We start from the raw sequence: 19,829 nt of genomic DNA, 5'->3' as shown, positions 1-19,829 counted from the left end.
GACTCTTTTTATTGAAATCACAACTGACTCGCTTGTTCCAACCATCCAATAGATGGAGCCACATTTCATTGGTCTGTCCAACTAGAGGCGAGCATGTTGCTCACATACAGGTCAGATGTTAACATTAACACATGCCCTGACCAGAGAGGGCAGCAGCATTTAACTTTGTTTTTTAACCTTCATGCGGGCGATCCAGATTAAGGAAAGGTTGTTTCAGTTCAGTGTACGGTACCAAAAACGCAAAACCAGCACTGGCTGGCCTAACTAGGTGGTCCAGAGATGGTACGGTTATACAGGCGTGAGTCATTTCCCGCCTCCATCACAACCACCTGCAGACTTACTGCTTAACTGTGAGCAGAAGAATCGACATTCTCTATAACATCTACATGCGACATGTCGGATGGTGCTACATGGTAAAATTATTTATTTACTTTATTTAACCTTTATTAAACCAGATGAGTCGAGTGAGAACTCGTTCTCATTTACAACGACGGTCCGGCCAAGAGGCAGCAGCAGCAACAGACACCAAGTTAGCTTTACACCAAAGAAAAACAGGTAAGATAAAAACAAACAAGATAAAACAGGCATAAAGACAAAGGACCGTTCTCATATATATATATAATATGTACAAGCAATCAAAACAGACTTTAAACCATTTTTAAAGGGACTATACGGAGTTTTGAATTTTTATGCTCGTGATTGCCCCCTCAGGCCAAAAGCGTAACGACAGCTTCAATAGTAGGCTCGTGCGTGAGGAGCGCATGCTGTACGTGCACACTCTTTAACGAAAATAACAGCTGAGACAGTCCCGTGTGTGTGTGTGTGTGTGTGCCCCGGAGGACAGAGGACAGGAGAACGCACAGCTAATTAATTAAATAATTAGGTTCTGTACCTTTCTCTTCAGCACAGCCGACAAAGGTTTATGATGGGTCAGTCCTCCTGCATGCTCAGATCATTCCCTTCCCTTGCTTGAAAAATTGTTCCAAAATGAAAGTTGAACCCACATCTTTTTTATCTGTGAATTCAATGCCGTTCGGCGAGTCTCAAATAAAAATTTGGGCATCTTACTGTAAAGAAATATACCATTAATGTAAAAAATTAACTCTAAATAAACTATGTTCACATCCAGAATCAAACCCAGGCCTTCTGCACGAGAGTCCGACGTCCTACTAGGTGAGCTAAAGCGCCAGTGACATCTTTTGTATCTGTAGCATTTATATCCTTGATGACAGCTGAAACAACATTCAAAGAACGGTTTGGAGCGAAAATGGCTATTTTGTTGCTAATTTGCAGGAAATATCTAGAAGAAAGTTCTACAGAAAGTAGCTAAGGGTCCTCAGAAATGTAGCTAGGTTTGTCACTAGGCGTTAGGAACAGCGACAAAGTGGCACTGCCTCTCTCTCTGCTGCTAAAGCTACTGATAGCAAATGCTACGGGCGATGCCTGAGCGTGAACGCGCATGAAGCAGCCTGCTCGACCCGAGCATCTCTCTTTTTCTGTGATTTTACAGAAAAACAGGCAATCACAGTAAAAATGCCAGGGCTCATTCTACATGACCAGGGCATTGCAGGAGAATGTATGAAGAAGACATTTATTATTTCTATACATGTTTTGGCTGTCAAACTTCCATAATGTCCCTTTAAGGACTCGGATCGATGAGGAACTATTGATCCTAATGAATTATTGAAGGTAGATAATAGAATGTAGGTAGTGAGCTTTAGTGATTTTTGCTGCTCATTCCAGTCGTTGGAAGCAGAAAACTGGAAAGCATGTTTACATGTTTCTGATTAGAGGCTGATTCTATGATGACCCCCCCCCCCCCCCCCCAATAAAATTCATGTCGCTCAAACAAATGAGACATTTACAAACTTCGCCTTTACTGATAATAATCTGAATATAGAAACTTAAGGTGTCCACGGTGGTATGGTTCTACATCAGCTCACTAGTGGGTTTTTTTGCCTGTTGATGTTCTGTTGGGATGTGTGTGGAAACAAAGATGATTGTGTTGCAACAAAATAAGCATGCCACATGTATGTGTGTGTCTGCATGTTCCTAAAACCTGATAAAGGATTATTTGTTTCATTATTTTGTTTTCAGTTTTCCCCTGAGGCATTGCCACCTTATTGTGGCGCCTCAGTGACTCTGAGTTACACCAGCAGAAGCTCTGAAGAAGCCTTCAGGTGGGACGCCATATTGGACAGGTCTGGGGTCATGATATAGATACATATGTATATACATTTTATTAATAATGCACTTTTCTAATGTAGCGTAGACAATCGACATACTAGGATTTAACACTGTTTGCTGTCAGCTTGGTTAGATCCTGAGAAAAGATCAGACACATTAGCGTATGAACTTATATCATGTATAGGATATTTATACAATCGATAGAAGTTCATACACCAACGGGCTTGGTCTATATTTAATCCGAAGATTAATTTTTTTAAATTTAAGATATTTAAATTAATAGCAAAAGTTATTTATTGAATCAGAAGCTTAAAGGAATCTTTCCTTATTCAATAACCAAATATACACCATTCTTTGTTTCATTTCAATTCAGTTCAATTCAATTTCAATTCAAGTTTATTTATATAGCGCCAAATCATGACAAGAGTCGTCTCAAGGCACTTCACATAATAAACATTCCAATTCAGGTCAGTTCATTAAGCCAATCAGAAATAATGTTTCCTATATAAGGAACCCAGCAAATTGCATCAAGTCACTGACTAGTGTCAGTGACCTTACAGCAATCCTCATACTAGGCAAGCATAAAGCGACAGTGGAGAGGAAAACTCCCTTTTAACAGGAAGAAACCAGAGGATCCTGGCTCAGTATAAGCAGCCATCCTCCACGACTCACTGGGGATGGAGACGACAGAGCAGACACACACACACACACACACACACACACACACACACACACACACACACACACACACAAAGACAAAGTAATGTGTCTATAGTTATATTGGGATTTCTTAGTAAATATTCTATTTGGTGAGAGATAAACTTTATTGTATTTATCCTAGTGAATCTATAATTAAACGGATAAACTAGTAGTAGCACATCCAACGTCAAGGAAAGCAAAATGTTATTATCAGGAGAGGGAGAATGTATTAGTGGTTAGCAGCAGAGTGCTAGTCGATGGCCTCCTCCATGAGGGCACCACAGCTCAGCAGAACATCATTGTAGCTTCTTCTGGGGAGAAAAACACTTAAAGAGAAAATAAAGTTAACAGCTGAAATTGCAGAAAATAGTACAGTTAAAGAGCAGATAGTAGAAGATTATTTTTAAATCTTGAAGTGTCCTTCATCTTGCGGAGGAACAGCAGACGGATAAACGATTGTTTTAGCAGACTGTACGGCTCCTGTGATGGATAATCTGTGGGACAGAAATTACAGCTTGACCCAGCTCGACCTAGCTGGGGAAGTGTGACCTTTGGGTCACAAATATGAGGCCATTCATGTCGCTACACTGAACACTCAGAGACGCTGTAAAAATTCAACATGAAACAGGCAGATCACGCAACTGTAAAATGTCTAAAAATGAGTCTTGAGATGAGTTTTGAAGGTGGAGAGGTCAAGAGTAGTTGTGGAGGGGTTGTGGGAGTGAGTTCCAGAGGGTGAGTGAATGTCATACCAGTGTATCCTTTTAGAAAACAGCACCGAGCAGTTCTCCAACCCCCCACTTGCAGGTCCGGGAGCAGCCAGATGCATTTGTTTCACGGAGGGAGGAAGGCAGGTGGAGGTGAAACAACTAAGCACCTCCATGACAACATGAAAGATAAGACTATCGATAGCTGATTGTGCCCTCAGTGCACCTGATCGCTGCTGTCGGCTCCTGTTGTGATAGGTGGCGGGGGAGGCTTTTAGCTTCCTTATGACTTATGGCATCAATGCATAACATTTTGTTACTAATAGGTCCGTGACATAAATCATGCTAGTGGCAGCTTCCAAATAAAGAACAATTCATTTTAGTCAATCCAGGCTCGTTAATTTAAATATTTTTTTCCGGGGTTGTATGAATCTTCTCACTGGAGAGTATATTAATGCCAGGGGCGTAACCATCATCTCAAAAGTGAGGGGGACAATTTTTTTTCAGAGTTATTTGTCATCTTGCATTCAATCTTACAGTTCTTAATCGATAAAAAAACATTTAATCACTGGTTTAGTTATTAGTGAAGTGGTTCAAAGACAGTAATGATTATTACTATTATTTAATTTTAAAGTTACAGGGTGCCACCTGCTTAGCATGAACAAATGACAGTTTAAATAGTAGTGGGGTATTTTTTCCAAAAATAAAAATAAAAAGATTCTTGAATACCCAACATTAATCACAGCCACACAGCACCAGTGAACCAACTTTAGTTCTTTAAAAGGGGCATTATGGAAGTTTGACAGCCAAAACATCTATAGAAATAATAAATGTCTTCATACATTCTCCTGCAATGCCCTGGTCCTGTAGAATGAGCCCTGGCATTTTTACTGTGATTGTCTGTTTTTCTGTAAAATCACAGAAAAAGAGAGCTGCTCGGGTCGAACAGGCTGCTTCATGCGCGTTCACGCTCAGGCATAGCCCGTAGCATTTGCTATCAGTAGCTTTAGCAGCAGAGAGTGAGGCAGTGCCACTTTGTTGCTGTTCCTAACGCCTAGTGACAAACCTAGCTACATTTCTGAGGACCCTTTGCTACTTTCTTCTAGATATTTCCAGCAAATTAGCAACAAAATTGCCATTTTCGCTCCAAACCATTCTTTGAACGTTGTTTCAGCTGTTATCAGTTACATAAAAGTTACAGATATGAAAGATGTTACTGGTGATTTAGCTCACCTACGGTCCTCCCTACAGGAGACCTGAGTTTGAATTCTGGTTGTGAACATAAGTTATTGAGAGTTTCTTTTTTACATTAATGGTATATTTATCTAAATGTATTTCAAAGCTGATTATGATTTAGACCCATTTTCACCGGTTTTTATTATTCCAGAACAGAAACAGACCTGCTTCACAGCTGGTGAGAATAGGGCCGTTTTATTACATTTCATACCCAGAAAAGGCACACATGTTTATCCTATGAACTCTGCTTTGCCTCAGAGCCTTAATGTAAGTCCAACAGTATGATAAATGCAACAAGATTTATTATTAATAATATTAACTTTACATTTTGCAATTTTCATGTTTTTTTAAACAGCTGCATCATCTGCAAGAGGAAGCTCTGAGGTAAATCAGCTATCTGCACAGCAGCCTCTGTTGATGATCAGCCCACTAATTGGAAGCAGGTGCATGTAATCATCCTGCTATAAAAACCACAGTCAAACCGGCCAACTCTGGAGCTCTGCTCGTTTTAACTTCACACATACATGGGTTATTACGGTAATCGAGCACTGGGGAGCCCTTTCAGGTGAAAACAATGAAATTATGAGGAACTGAGAAGACTTGCCTACTACTTTCCCACACAACATCCAGAGCAAAATGTGTTATACCTTTACTGTAGATGTTTGGATAAATATTAGGGCAACATACAGAAAAACGCCTTTGTGGTATTCTCAGGAATTAATTTCCCCAAAATGCTAAGAGGTGTAAAGAAATGTTTATTCTGGTTATGGGTGACTAGTAAAGTCAGATGAAGCATTTTAAAAGAAATTAACTCCTGAAAACGACACATCTTTTTTGTGTAGATATTTTTAAACCTTTTTAAATCAGAGGCTGAGAGGATTGAGAACCCATTGTCATTTACAACAGCAGCAACAGAGCTTTACAACAAAGAACAGACAAGAGAAAAACATTTAGACATGAAAGGCGTATAAAGACTGTTCCCGTATACAACATGCACAATCAATCAACACAGACTTCACTCAGCAGCAGGAACATTGATCAGAAACTATTGATCGTAATGAATTATTGAAGGCGGATAATGGAACAAAGGTAATAAGCTTTATTGATTTTTGCAGCTCATTACAGTCGCTAGAAACAGCAAACTGGAAGGAAACTGAAATAGTAATCTGTACTTTAACCTCATATTTCTCCACAACACGTTAAAATAATGAAGTGTTTATTCTGGGTAGACCCTTTAGCAGAATCAGATGTTCTGGTCTCCCCAGGGGTGGGGAGAAGAGCCGTTGTTCACACTCCAGACCGGTAGGTGGCGGTAATGCACCTTACTGCTAGCAGAGCTAGCTTGTTGTTGTTCTGGTGTGTGAGGAGAATATTTGAGGCTCTGCAGTAAAAATGTCTTCACTTCAGTCTCTGGGAGAGTTGATCAGCTAAAGCGACTAACTGCTGCTGCTGCAGAAATCTTCTCACCAGGCTGTGGAAACTTTCTTCTCCTCCTCAACAACTTGGTGGAGTTCTTTCCAGAACCGGAGAAGATATTCTGCGGTCTTCGTGACAATCGGAGCTCCAGAATCAGGTTGTGGGTGAGAAAAGCTTTTCTCTAGACTTCCTGCCCTCTGGATCTGCTGCTGTTCCTTTGGCCTCTCTGAGAAACGCGCTCGTTTTGCTGCTTTCATCAGATTGAAGAGGTTCCCTCTATCAGACTCGCTCATCTGAGTTGGTCATGGTGCAGGATCGCTGCTCGCTCTCTGGTCCATCCTGCTCACACTCTCCGACGGAAAAGCCCCGAATCCTAATCAGCTCTCCTGCTTTGTTACTATTGCAGCTGTTAGCTAAACACGGCTAAAGAAAACCTGCTACCACTTCAGGATCTGGGACTGATTCATCGTGTGTTCTTCACCACCTGGACCTGGACAGCATGGACACAGGTACATATGAATGGGTAGCTTTATTGTCACTGTGGTGAAAGTATAAGTACATCTGTGGTGCAATCTTTAAAAATAATGGCCTTGTTGGAAAACTTGTGAGACTGCTGCTGGATCAGTGAACCAATCTCCACTTTAAAGCCCCAGTGTGTGATATGTTTGCCTGTTTACTATCAAATCCCGTGTTTCCAGTTCACAAACGTGTCATTTTCATTCATATTTCTCACCCACATCAATTCAAAATATTCATCTGAACTTGAAATTACACATTTTTAAATGCATAAACTGTGGTCAATGCTCCATAGTCATCCACCATCTTAAAATACAGTAGCTGTTTAGGGACATACGAGCTCCACGTTACCCGTTTGGACTCTGACTGTAACCTGAAAGAACCAGCAGAGGGCAGAATAGCTACACCGTTGCTGTACTTGTTAGTTTGAATAAAAAAGTATTAAATCAAAAGACACATAAAATTTGTCAGTTCGTCATCATGTCCAACACAAGGAAGCTGCATATGTTCAGACCCCCGCCCGCTATTAGCTGGACGCCAGCCTCCGATTAGTGTCTCTGACTCCCACACTCACCTCAAGTTGTTCATCCGTCTTTTCCTAGTACCAGAACTCCCGACCCAGTCCCGACGTGTCCTTTCCAAAGTCCTTCTACTCAAGTCTCCTCTCTTCCTGCTGCCTGCCGTCTGGCTCAACACGCTCGTCCGCTAGCCAGTGGCTAAATCAGCGCTGTTTACTTTATCTCCACAACACTTTACTAACGGCGATGTAGTTCTCCACGCGTTACAGAGACGCTCCGACTCAGAGGGCTTCTTCTCAAATGTTAACTTTAGACTTGGATCTCCTTTTCTGGTAACCCGTGGGAGTTTACACCAGCATACACAGCGTCTCCCCGGCTCTAGCCATGGCTAACTAGTAGCTCGGTAGCTCGTGACGCCTATCTCCACCACGCCAGCCGTGAGCCACGATTAGCTGGTGGATAAGTCAGACATTGTTTACTTGATCTCCAGCATGGCCCGGCTCACCAACACTCCTTCACCAGCCGTGGCTAACGATCAGCCAGTGATCGCTCCATATCCATGTAAGCTGGTAGCGGCAGCCAGTTGGTTTACATCGAGGCGCCGTGATCCACGTGAAACCGGTGTTGTGGGAAATTATGTTCCCCTGAAATATTCTGTTTCCCTTAGTCAGTCAAGGTCAAATATTTCCAAAGTCACAGAACTTATTGTCCTTTATGAGGATTAAACTTCCTCAAATAAAAGATGTTAAACTGAGTGAGATTACATCTTTTTACATTACTTTCAAAAATGTTAAATAAGCTTGTTGCAAAAGAGTGAACAAGAATGTTTTACTGTATCTTTTTTATTGTTTTTAGGAGGAAATACAGATAAAAAAATAGCAAGCCAAACATTATTACATTACATTACATAATTTTCCCATAAAAATTTATCACAAATGTTGTGAAAATATGCTTATATAAGCCACAGCGCTGCTACGTATTATGGCACATTTCAACTACTGAAGTTTAGTGCTTTAAGTTCAGTTTATTGCACTGTGCCTCATTTTCTGCTTAACCACCGGTGGCACTGTGGAGCAAGATGGGTGTAATGTAGCAGTGCACCGGTGTTTGGGTGATGGGAAGTCAGGCGGTTCTTACTGCTTCATTGGTCTTCAATATAGTAAACTACCTGTTAGGGCTGCTCAGGTAATCAAATTTTAATCACGATTACGATCTGAGTTTTGAACAATTATACAAACAAAACAAGCCGATTATTTGCTCCTCCCACTTGCGCTGCCCTGAGTTGCAAATGAAGCGCTCCTCCAACTTGGCAACTTTGACGCTATTTCTAACAGCTTTTCAGACCCCCTTCTTGACTTTTTAAATCTTAAAAGTACCCAGCGAACACCTCAGAAACATCTCTGGTAACCCTTAGCTACTTTCTGGATAACTGTCGTCGACGTTTCCTGCAGGTTAGCTAAACACTCCGCCTGCGCTCCGGACCGTTCTTCAGGACATTAGGAAAGGGAATGATGTAGTGACGTGTCGGTCGCTAAAGAAACAGCTCTCGGAGCCGGCTCCTTGTTGGAGTAACCAGAGTGAGTGACACACACACCGCACCTGCGGACTCCTGAGCCACTAAAAACGGCTAAATGTGCGCGTGCGGCGTGCTAAACACACGTGCAGCTTGCCCCTGATTGCTGTGAGACCAGGTTGGGGGTGGGGGGTTCGGGGTGCAGCTGTGGTTGGGACAATTATTACATTAACTGATGGACTTGTAAATAAATAGTTTATAAATAAGGTAGAAATAAGTTCCTCACGCTGATAACTAATAACTAATCTCTCTGAGGACACGGTGCTAGTGCACTCTCCTACAGCACCTTGACACGACTCAATAAATGTTATGAAACATTTTGTGGACATCGATGTATTTGCATCAATTTGTTATAAATGCCACTGTATAATTCTTGCTGTCAGCATTTGCAAGATATTGGTATTTGGGTCTGTACTGGTTAGACTTACATGAGTTAAACCAAGGTCTATAGCCCTTGGGTCATAGACTATGAGCTATAAGTATATTGGTCTTTTTATACTGGGAATCAGGAGTTATTTTAGTGATCATCTTGTTTCTTATTTATTTTTGTCCTGATTGTGCCCTGAGCAATTTTATGACTGAATAAAAACAAATAAAATCAACATAAATTGTAAAATCGTCCTAAATAATCGTGATCTCAATTTCAGTCACCGTAATCGTGATTATTATTTTTGCCATAATCGAGCAGCCCTACTACCTGTATTTGTATAGCACCTTCGTAGGGTTCTACAACCCCCCCCCAAGGCTCTTCACAACACAGTTATACACACACACACACACACACACACTGGTGGAAATGAACAATGATGTAGCCACAACTGCCCTGGGGCACACAGACAGAGGCGAGGCCTGCCGAACACAGGCGCTACCGGTCCCTCCGAACACCGCCAGCAGGCTAGGCAGGTTAAGTGTCTTGCCCAAGGACACAACAGCAGCGTTCTCGGGGCGGAGCCGGGATGGAACCTCTGTACTCATCGACATCTTCAATAAATGGGAATACAACCCCAACTGCACCCAAAAGCAGGCGTGCTGGACCATGCACTTCATCAGTAAATTATTCATGGCAGGGAAAGCAGCACTGATCGTGAAAGCTGCTGCAGTGAAGAGGAGAAACACAGATCGGAGGCGGAAACATTAAGAAAACAAAAGGAGCAAATGGAGTTGGAAGCACAAATAGCCGCTGCAGCCGGAAAGCTTTTGCTATTTTGAAGTTCTAACTCAAACAGAATGAATGAACAATAATGTGAGGAAAAAATGCAAAGAACAAAAAACAAACAGAATTTAATCCTCAGGAAAAGGAACTGTTGTTCAGCTGAACTCAACAGCTAGTGCCTGGACCAGATGTGAGTGTTACACTCTGATCAAGCATACAGAATCCGCTCACACAATATCAGCAGGAGCAAACCCCCTTTAAACCTGTTTTACGACAAGAGGATGAGTCAGCTTCTTTACAGAAGTACTCCAAGTCAAAGTTGAGCCAGCCTTTTCTCAACCTTTGCATAAAAACAGGAGCAGAAACCTACGCCGCAGTTTTCACTTGCTGTGGACGATAATGCAGTCTGTGCTATTACGCAAAAGCAAAATGAAATCACAGCAATGCTGGTGCAGCAGCGTCAGCAGCTACGTGGCCCGGTTTTTTAAGGCAACCCATTACAATATATTTAATTTCTTAAAGCCTTTGAACATTGTGTGGAAGAAAGAACCAGCAGCTATCAGTTTCTTGTTCTTTTTTTACACAGTTGAATAAAAAATAGTTGGTTTTTAACTGTTTCGGCTAGTTTCTGTAGCCATCATCAGAGATTGGTTGAGCCGGTGTTGGAGACGTCTTCAGGCAGCAGTTCAGCATACACTGCGTGCAAGCCAGTCCATGGTACTTTCTGTGGGGGCTCGAAGTCGCTCCTCACCGACCTGTCGCTCCGCTGCTGTGGCCCGGCTCAGGATGTCAGAGAGCAGGCTGTGGATCTGTGGCTTGAGTGCGATGTGGAAAAACCTTTTGATTAGAAGAAAAACAGACGAGACTAAACATTAAAATCTGTAGGTGTTCATAGATCTTGCCTAGCTTGTGTTTTGATTAGTCATGGGCTTAGCTGGCCTCATAGTACAGTCCCAACGCGTTTAATCTATTCTATATTAAAAGAAAGAAAACAATCTTTTATACAGCGACTGAAGATAAAAATCACGAGGCATTTCACAAAAACAAAACCATTTAAAATGTAAAAACGAATAAAAAAATTAATAAGCAGCAAATGATCTGTCACCTTTGGTCTTTAGCCTGGTGCTGCACAACCAGTAGGCTTTGATCATTGGACCTCAGGGACCTGCTGGGGGTGTAGGGACTAAGAAGATCACCAATGTAAGATGGTGCTTGTCCATGTAAGGCCCTATAGACCAGAACCAGGATCTTGAAATGAACCCTGAAGTTGACTGGCAGCCAGTGAAGCTGGAGGAGAAGCGGGGTGATGTGGGTGTGTTTGGAGGACTTGGTCAGAAGTCGAGCACAGGCATTCTGAACCACCTGTAGACGGTTCAGGGAGGTTCTGCTCAGACACGTGAAAAGAGAGTTACAGTAGTCTAAGCGTGAGGAGATGAAGGTGTGGAGAAGTCTAACTGCTTTAAGCACCTCATGATTTTTATCTTGAGAGGCGCTCTAGAAAAGATCGTCTTCTTCTTATTTGTAAATCAAATTTGAAGGAAATGCACACCATCCTACACTACTGGATAGAAATACACAAAGCTATTGTTCAGTTTTCATCTCTGTCTCACACACACACACACACACCCTGTGTGTTAACCACAAAACTGAGTAAAGCTGCTATCAAACTAGTAGAAGGCCAGTTTCACAAACCAGACTTGACAGTACGTGTGGATTCATGAACACCCAGGAATAAAAGGTTTTCTCACCTTTGATCGAGGAGTGTTGCAGCCGTTGCCCCCGTCTACAAGGGCTCCTTAAATCTCTTCTTGACAGAAGAAAAATCTGTTTTATATTTTAAATTTTTAGTTTTTGTGAAGTAACTCTTGATTTTTATCTTGAGGCGCTATATAAAAGATCTTCCTTCCTTCCTTCCTTTAAAAATTGTTAGTAAATAAATTTCTTCGTTTTTAAACTTGCCTCATTATTGAAACGAAACACAGAAAAGGGTTGCATTTTCAGTTTATCGAATGAAAAGAATCTTACTGAATCTTCAGTTTAATAAATAAACTTTTGCTATTAATTTAAGTATCTTAAATTAATTTTCACCCCATTACAGTGGTTACCTGGCTTACCGGAAAATTAATGAGCTGTCGAGGAATATTGGCTCAATCCCGGAGCTCAGGGATGGATTACACTGCGCTGTGAACGCACAAACTCATATAATTGTCGAGATGAGTCGTAAGCTTGGAACTTTGGCTGAGATTCAGGCCCTGTCCACACGTAGCCGGGATCTGCCAAAACGTAGATATTTTTCTACGTTTTGGCCTGTCATCCACACGAAAACGGAGTTTTCTCACACGAAAACGGATCTTTTTAAAAACTCCGGCCAAAGTGAAGATCTGCGTTTTCTCCGTTTTGGGTGTCTGCGTGTGGACGGACAACACCGGAGTTTTAAGGTCCGCAACGTCACTTACCGCGACAAAAAATGCTGACATCACATGTGCGACCTGTGTTTACACTAGCCGGCATCATGGAAGCCTTCAGAGCTGCGCTCTGTCACTACCCGATCCATCAATTGTCCAAGCGCTTTCTGCTTGTTTGTTTTTGCAAGCAGAATTACTGCTCCTTGCGGAAGACCAGAGACGAAGGACGAGGTTAAGAACGGGGGAAGTACTGCCGCCTACAGGTCTGGCATGTCCTTAACAACGTATTTATCCGGGTACGTGTGGACAGAGTTTTTTTTTTAAAACGCGGTGGTGTGGATGCAAGTTTTTGGAGGGGCGGATATTCGTTTTTAAAAAACCCCGGCTACGTGTGGACTAGGCCTCAGACTCTGGCACAGAAGGTGGATTCGATCAAGGAGAAAGTGGATGGATCAGCACGGATTGGGATAGATTAATCACGCCATTTTAGAGGGGTTGAGGACCAACGGAACTTTAAGACAGAGAGGAAATTATCTCTGTCTGGCCCCAAAACGAGTTCTTATCTGAATCTGGTGCCCTTGAGCCTGTGAGACTGAAGTGATTAAGGTTGGTTTATGCTTGACGCGTCCGCGAGGTCCGCGCGGCTCCGCGCGGAAAAGTTGCGTCATTTTGCGTCATTTTAACAACCACGCCCCTCCACCGCATCTCCGCACGGCCCAAGATTTCCGCAACGCGCACCTCGGAAAATTTCTAACCACGCGGACGGTCGGACGCGGAAAAACATGGCGGACCGGCACGGCAGAGGTTCGTAAATACAGACATTTGTATGATTCAGCTCTCAGAGATCACCGTGATCAACATGTTGTTAATAATTCTTGGAGAGAAATAGCTCGCACTGTCGGAAAAGACGAGAACGCTGTTAAAAATGCTGGAATGCCATGTTGTAAACAGTAATTTCTACTTCTACTATGGTGTAGTGTTGGCTGCATGCCGTAGAGCTCCATGCTGCCCCGTTCAGTTTGGGAGAATATTGGCTCACCGCAGAGACGAGCCGCACAAACCATAAACGCTGCGAGTTGTGAAGCGCGTTCCAGCCGCGAGCCGCATCACCGCGCGGAAAGTGAATGCGTCAAGCATAAACCAAGCTTTACTCCCCCTCAGAAGAAATAAGGAATGCTGCCGTCGCCATGGCAACTCTGTCTCCCTATCCATGCCTGGGCGGGACTGCAACCGGTGAAGGCCGTTGAATCGTTTCCAGGGGTCACTGTGCTTTCTAAACCCAACTATCTTCCTCCCCTGTCCAAACAGAGGTGACGAGCGCTGCTTATCGCGGCTGCATGCACTGATGTGTGGAGAGTCCCTAACCCTACCTCCCCACCTAGTGGACACTTATGTTGTGTGATGTCTGAAGTCTGTTGCATTTCTGTCTGAGGTGTTTCTTCCATAGTAAAGCTGCCCTCCCTGTGGAGGGTAACTCTGAAGTGCCTTTTTTTTGTTCACCTGACTCAAATCTCATTTACAAACCCTCTGATCTCTATTAAGGTAGCGCGACTCGGGTTGCAAATTACCACAGTCACCAATTCTTGTCATGTGTCTGTCTATGTATGTGCACTGAAACTCTAATTTTCCTCTGGGAATTTGAATTCCTCCCTCCCTTCTCGTCTCGTCCGAAATGCTTAAAACAGAAAAATTACATACTTTCAGGAAAAGATAATGGATTACTAGTGACAACTCGGCTTGTTGGAAGATCATCTCTGAATGTGTTTGTAAGCGTCAAAGAGCACAACCATTATGCATTAATTTAGATTAGCCGCCTTTCGCTAATGTAGGTTTTGATTATTTTGGGCCTACTGAGGTGAAGAGATGGCGTGCAATGGTCAAATGATGTTGAATAATCTTTATCTCTGGCAAGCAGGGCCATACATTTGGAGGTGGCTCACTCACTAACATCTGATTCATGCATCATTGGCATAAGACGTTATGTGTCGCAGGAGTCCAGTCTATCAGATGAGATTGGATAATGGCACAAATTTTATTGGTGCAGAGCATGAACTAAGAGGGCTTGGCGGCTAGGGCTGGGGGTAAACGATTATTTTTAAAACGATTATTCTGACGATTATTTTATCGAATAGTCGACTATTCTAATGACTATTTAGAAAATTAATCTAATGATTATTTTTCTATTGCACAATTAACAAAAACCAGAAAATCTCAAATAAATTCCTCAAAAAAATTGATAAATTCTTACTGTAAGAGAATAAACACTACAGGCCTTCCATTTTGTATAACACTGCGTTTATTGTGTTGGTTTTCTGGTGACGTGTAGAACCTGGGAGTGCAGGCTGCTGCCTGAGAGGTGGTAGAAGATGGAGTGTCTCCATGCTGCTTTGTTTTGGTCACTTATGTGCGTGAGGCGAGTGGTCTTACATTTTTAACTAAACCGAAAACCCACAACACTCTAAATGTAATAAAAGGGAGATCTACACCACAAAAAAGATGAACTCTAAACCAAAACGTAACAGCTTATCCCAACGCAAGAAGCTGTTAGCAAAAATGCTAACAGTAGCTTTACCAACGTTAAGTTCAAGTTACCAAGTTTAAATAAACCAAAAACACCCAGCAGCAAACAGACCAGCACAGAGGAGAGACTGCTACCACCAAAACAGCTCTCCTCATGTCTGAAAGAAGCTCCCTAATGACGGGAGAAGCGCTCCCGGTGATTTTCTACATCTGCGACAGAGACGGAGCAGCGCACATCTGACCCCGGAAGTTGTTGTCCGTTGCCGGGAGACGAAGGGGCAAAACAGGAAAATAATCTAGTAGTGGACGGACGTTGTTCCGGGTCTTCGGTATTTGGCGGAGATGTTAGTGAAGGCGGAGAAGAGGGCGAACTAGAGGAAAAACAGGCAGATTCCTCCTCCATTTACAAACTCCTGGGGATGCAACAAGTGGGCGCGGTGCGTCGACTTCCGGATCTGACGTCGACAAATTTTTAGAATCGAGCCGTCGACTTCGTCGAGGCTTCGCTACAGCCCTATTGGCGGCAGTGGAGCGTAACAAAATTCATCAGTTTCTACTGTCAAAGGAAATCGATTGGCTATTCATTCCACCTGCTGCATCCTATCATGGTGGAGTTTGGTAACGTCTTATTGGGATTGTTCGAAGGATTTATTTATTTATTTTTTGTCCTCAGTGGACTGTAGAGAGGGGGGCGGGTCCAGGGAGAGAGCATCTTCTAAACTAGGATCCTCCCTGCACCCGTCCCCCACCCTACTGCACACTCCTTGTTTGCTTCCCTCTATGATTCATTCTGCTGCCTCACTGCCACCTAGGATGGACTGATTGGTGTTTGTTGTTGGTCTCTAGGACAACCTTCTGGCTTCATTATCACTTGTAAGTCACTTTGGACAAAAGAGTCTGCTAAATACATAAACGTAAACATAAACGGAGTTTAGAAGATGCTCTCTGAAGAGCTGGGTCTTCAGGAGTTTGTTGAAAATCGATTAAACTGCTATTGACAGAATTTCTCAGGAATGAGAAACAGGGGCATCAAATCAGTGGGGGAGCCAGAGGGCTTTGAGGAAATCAGAGGATGGAGTGAAGCGGGATCTAATATAAAACTTATCTATGTGGAATTCACATCATGCACTTCTGTGTTTCCCACAGATGTGTATCAGGTGGTGCTGGTTAAAGAAGAAACTCCTGAAGAAAAGAGTACTGGTGTGGACAAGCAGGACCCAGAAGGCCTCTACATAAAGGAGGACCTCTGGACCAGTTTGGAGGGAGAGCAGATCCGTTTGAAGGTGGAGAAGGATGCTGCCAGGTTTCCATTCACTGTAGTTTCTATGAAGAATGAGGATGTTGAAGACAAACCTTTGTTCTCACAGCTTCATCAGCAGCAAATGGAGGACCACGATGTCCCAACAAGCAGCTCAGGTGACCAGATGACAGCAGAAGCTGGTGGAGGAGCAGAAACTAGCAAGAACCCAGATCTGAACCCTCATGAACAGACATCTGATGCTTCAGAGACTGATGTTAGTGGAGATGATGATATGAATCTAGACACTGAGCTTTCAGACTCTGGATCTGGAACTGGAGACGGAGACAAAGACTGGAATGAGAGAAGGTCTTTTGAGTCAGATGTTAAGTCTGTCAACAAATACTTTAGCTGCCCTGAGTGTGGTAAACAATTTCTCCACAAGTCATCTCTCCAGAAACATGTGAGAGTGAAAGGTCATTCAACTATAAGGTCTTCAGGATGTTTGGTTAATATGAAATGTGTTGGAGTGAAGCAACGTGTAGACTCATGCAGGAAAGTTCAGAAAGAACCAAAATCATTTAATTGTGACCACTGTGGAAAAAGACTAGGTAGAAAATCTAATTTAAACAGACACATAATACTCCACACAGGACAGAAACCTTTTACCTGTGAACTTTGTGGGAAAAGATTTAGCCAAAAGGCAAATTTAAACAGACACATGACCGTCCACACTGGACAGAAGCCTTTGGTTTGTGAGCTCTGTGGACAAAGATTTGTCCTCAAGTCAAGTTTAAATAGTCACATGAGTGTCCACACTAAACAGAAACATTTTTCCTGTGAACTCTGTGGACAAAGATTTAGCCGTAATTCAACTTTAAACAGTCACATGAGAATCCACACAGGACAAAAGCCTTTTGCCTGTGAGTTCTGTGGACAAAGATTCAGCCAAAATACTAATTTAAGCCATCACATCAGAGTCCACACAGGACAGAAACCTTTTGCCTGTGAGCTCTGTGGACAAAGATTCAGCCAAAAGAATACTTTAATCAGACACACGAGAGTTCACACAGGACAGAAGCCTTTTGCTTGTGAGCTCTGTGGACAAAGATTCAGCCAAAAGAATACTTTAACCAGACACATGATAGTCCACACAGGACAGAAGCCTATTGCTTGTGAGCTCTGTGGACAAAGATTTAGCCAAAAGACTAATTTAAATAAACACATGAGAATCCACACAGGACACAGGGAACTTCTTTAACTACAAGAGTACCAAATGGCACTTTTCTGTTTTTACATCCTAGAAATAATTCCAATAAGTCCAGTCTTTTACCCTTCTGGCACTTAAAAGGAAAGAAAGCTGAAATGGCAAAAACGCAAGCTACCTCAAGAAACAACAAACAAATCCAACACACATGGGTGGAAAATTGCAAAATCTTTATTAAGCTCAACGGCTTACCAGAGGAGACCAAGATCCTCCCACTGAGACATTTGGAGGAATTAGACAAGTATGAATGAAATCAACGATGCAACGCATGGGAATCAAGAATCTTGCAGCTACAACAGTTGCATCTGAAAGCTTGTGAATACACCGATGACAATAACCATGATATAGAGACAGACTATAATAGAGACTTAACAACCCATCGGGGGTATAGAGGAGGGTTATTCAGAGTGAGTTTCTGCTCCTTAAGCAACAGTAGACAGCTAGAGTTTATAAGCTTGACCCTCCATATTCCATTCAGAATTGACAAAGATCCTGTGATGTCTTCAAGAAACCAAAGAAGTCCAGTTGCCTTCATGGATTACACCGCGCTGTGAACGCACAAACTCATATAATTGTCGTGATGAGTCGTAAGCTTGGAACTTTGGCTGAGATTCAGACTCTGGCACAGAAGGTGGATTCGATCAAGGAGAAAGTTGACGGATTGGGATAGATAAATTACACCATTATTGGATTTAGAGAGGTTGAGGACCAACGGAACTTTAAGACAGAGAGGAAATTATCTCTGTCTGGCCCCAAAACGAGTTCTTATCTGAATCTGGTGCCCTTGAGCCTGTGAGACTGAAGTGATTACTCCCCCTCAGAAGAAATGTGGAATGCTGCCATTGCCATGGCAACTCTGTCTCCCTATCCCAGCCTGGGCGAGACTGCAACCAGTGAAGGACGTTGAATCGTTCGAGGAATCACTGTGCTTTCTAAAACCAACTACCTCCCTCCCCTGTCCAAACGGAGGTGACGAGCGCTGCTTATCGCGGCTGCATGCACTGATGTGTGGAGAGTCCCCAACCCTACCTCCCCACCTAGTGGACACTTATGTTGTGTAATGTCTGACGTCTATTGCATTTCTGTCTGAGGTGTTTTTTTGCAGAGCAAAGCTGCCCTCCCTGTGGAGGGTAACTCTGAAGTGACTTTTTCCTCCACCTGAACCAATCCTCATATAAACCCTCTGATCTCTATTAAGGTAGCGCGACTTGGGTTGTGAATGACCACAGTCACCAATTCTTGTCGTGTGTCTATGCCTATGTATGTAAGTCTGATCTCAGAATTGTGTGTACTGAAACTCTAATTTCCCTCTGGGATTAATAATGTATCTTTGAATCTGAATTGAGTTGAATTTGAACTCTTTTGGACCGAGTGCAATATGTCCAAATGGGGGAATTGTCTTCCAGATGTCTTGACGTTGCTTGTGCTGTTGCCCAACGATCAGTATTGGGCCCAAGATTATTTAACTTATATATCAACAACTATTTTAGTGTTTCTCGATTGGTGAAATGTATATTGTTTGCTGATGATATAAATGTTTTTTAGCAGTGATAATTTTTATCTTTTTTGCACAGTAAATTCTGTATTAAATAAAGTCAAGTGGATGGAAAGTAATAAGTTATCCTTACATTGAAGTAAAACCAAAATACTGTTTTTTTGAATACTTTTATTTCATTCAAAATTTATAAAGTAAACACAAGCAAATACAGTTCATAAACATATTGAAAAAAATTCATTTGAACAAAAGGAGCAGATAGAAGAAAAATCTTATTTCTGCCCCTTTTTAAAAGAAAATTATCTGTAAAACATACAATATAACCTCAGTGCCTTTCTACTTTTTACATATAATCATTGTCATTTTAATTTACCTTTTCATAATTACTTAATACATTTGATTTTATACTTTTTTTAAATATAGCAAGTGAGTTAGATTCTTTCATTTCTCTTAATTGCATTCCACAATCTTACACCATTTACAGAATATTACATTCCTTTATTTTGGTTCTGAATTAAGGTTTTTTTAAAGACATCAGTCCCTTTTAACATGTACCCACTTATTCTCTTACGAAACATTTTCTGAATATTGGTTGGTAGATTACTCGTATTCGCTCTGTAGTCAGGAAATTTCAGTATTTTACATCTAATGAATAATGTATTTGAGTGATCTCTATAGTTACTGTTATAAATGATCCTCAATGCTCTTTTTTTGTAAAACGAACAAAGGCTGAGTAAAAGTTTTGCATGTGGCTCCCCAAATTTCCAAACAATAAATTAAATATGGTTCAATCAGTGAGTGATACAGTGTTAATAACCCAGACCAATTTGGTGACTTGACTCTATATAATACTCAATTCTCAATTTTATTTATATAGCGCCAAATCACGACGAGTCGTCT

General features: G+C 42.1%; 2 protein-coding genes across 4 annotated transcripts in view; one reads left to right on the top strand and one right to left on the bottom strand.

Annotated features, from left to right (window-relative positions):
- The first annotated feature begins 4,831 nt into the window (after nt 1-4,831).
- Nucleotides 4,832-19,044, top strand: LOC129165080 (zinc finger protein OZF-like). 3 transcript variants are annotated; one of them, XM_054747335.2, is made up of 3 exons: nt 4,832-6,409; nt 6,652-6,754; nt 16,077-19,044. In XM_054747335.2, the coding sequence occupies exons 2-3, from the start codon at nt 6,745-6,747 to the stop codon at nt 17,426-17,428; spliced, it is 1,362 nt and encodes a 453-aa protein (XP_054603310.2). In that variant the 5' UTR covers nt 4,832-6,409; nt 6,652-6,744; the 3' UTR covers nt 17,429-19,044. The 3 variants fall into 3 exon arrangements, with proteins under 3 accessions (XP_054603310.2, XP_054603309.2, XP_070404396.1); XM_054747334.2 differs by having other exon boundaries at nt 6,506-6,754; XM_070548295.1 differs by having other exon boundaries at nt 4,832-6,754; nt 16,077-16,213; nt 16,298-19,044.
- The window catches only part of LOC107376823 (zinc finger protein 665), a 35,695-nt gene continuing 26,161 nt past the window's right edge, over nt 10,296-19,829 (bottom strand). The window contains exon 3 of the mRNA XM_070548217.1: nt 10,296-10,842. The gene's annotated coding sequence lies outside the window, so the exon portion shown is untranslated. The remainder of the gene's footprint in view (nt 10,843-19,829) is intronic.

Source organism: Nothobranchius furzeri, chromosome 2, assembly GCF_043380555.1.
Source record: "Nothobranchius furzeri strain GRZ-AD chromosome 2, NfurGRZ-RIMD1, whole genome shotgun sequence".
NCBI lineage: Eukaryota > Metazoa > Chordata > Actinopteri > Cyprinodontiformes > Nothobranchiidae > Nothobranchius > Nothobranchius furzeri.
The sequence above is the reverse complement of the archived record's forward strand: the minus strand, read 5'-3'. Positions and strand labels throughout refer to the sequence as shown.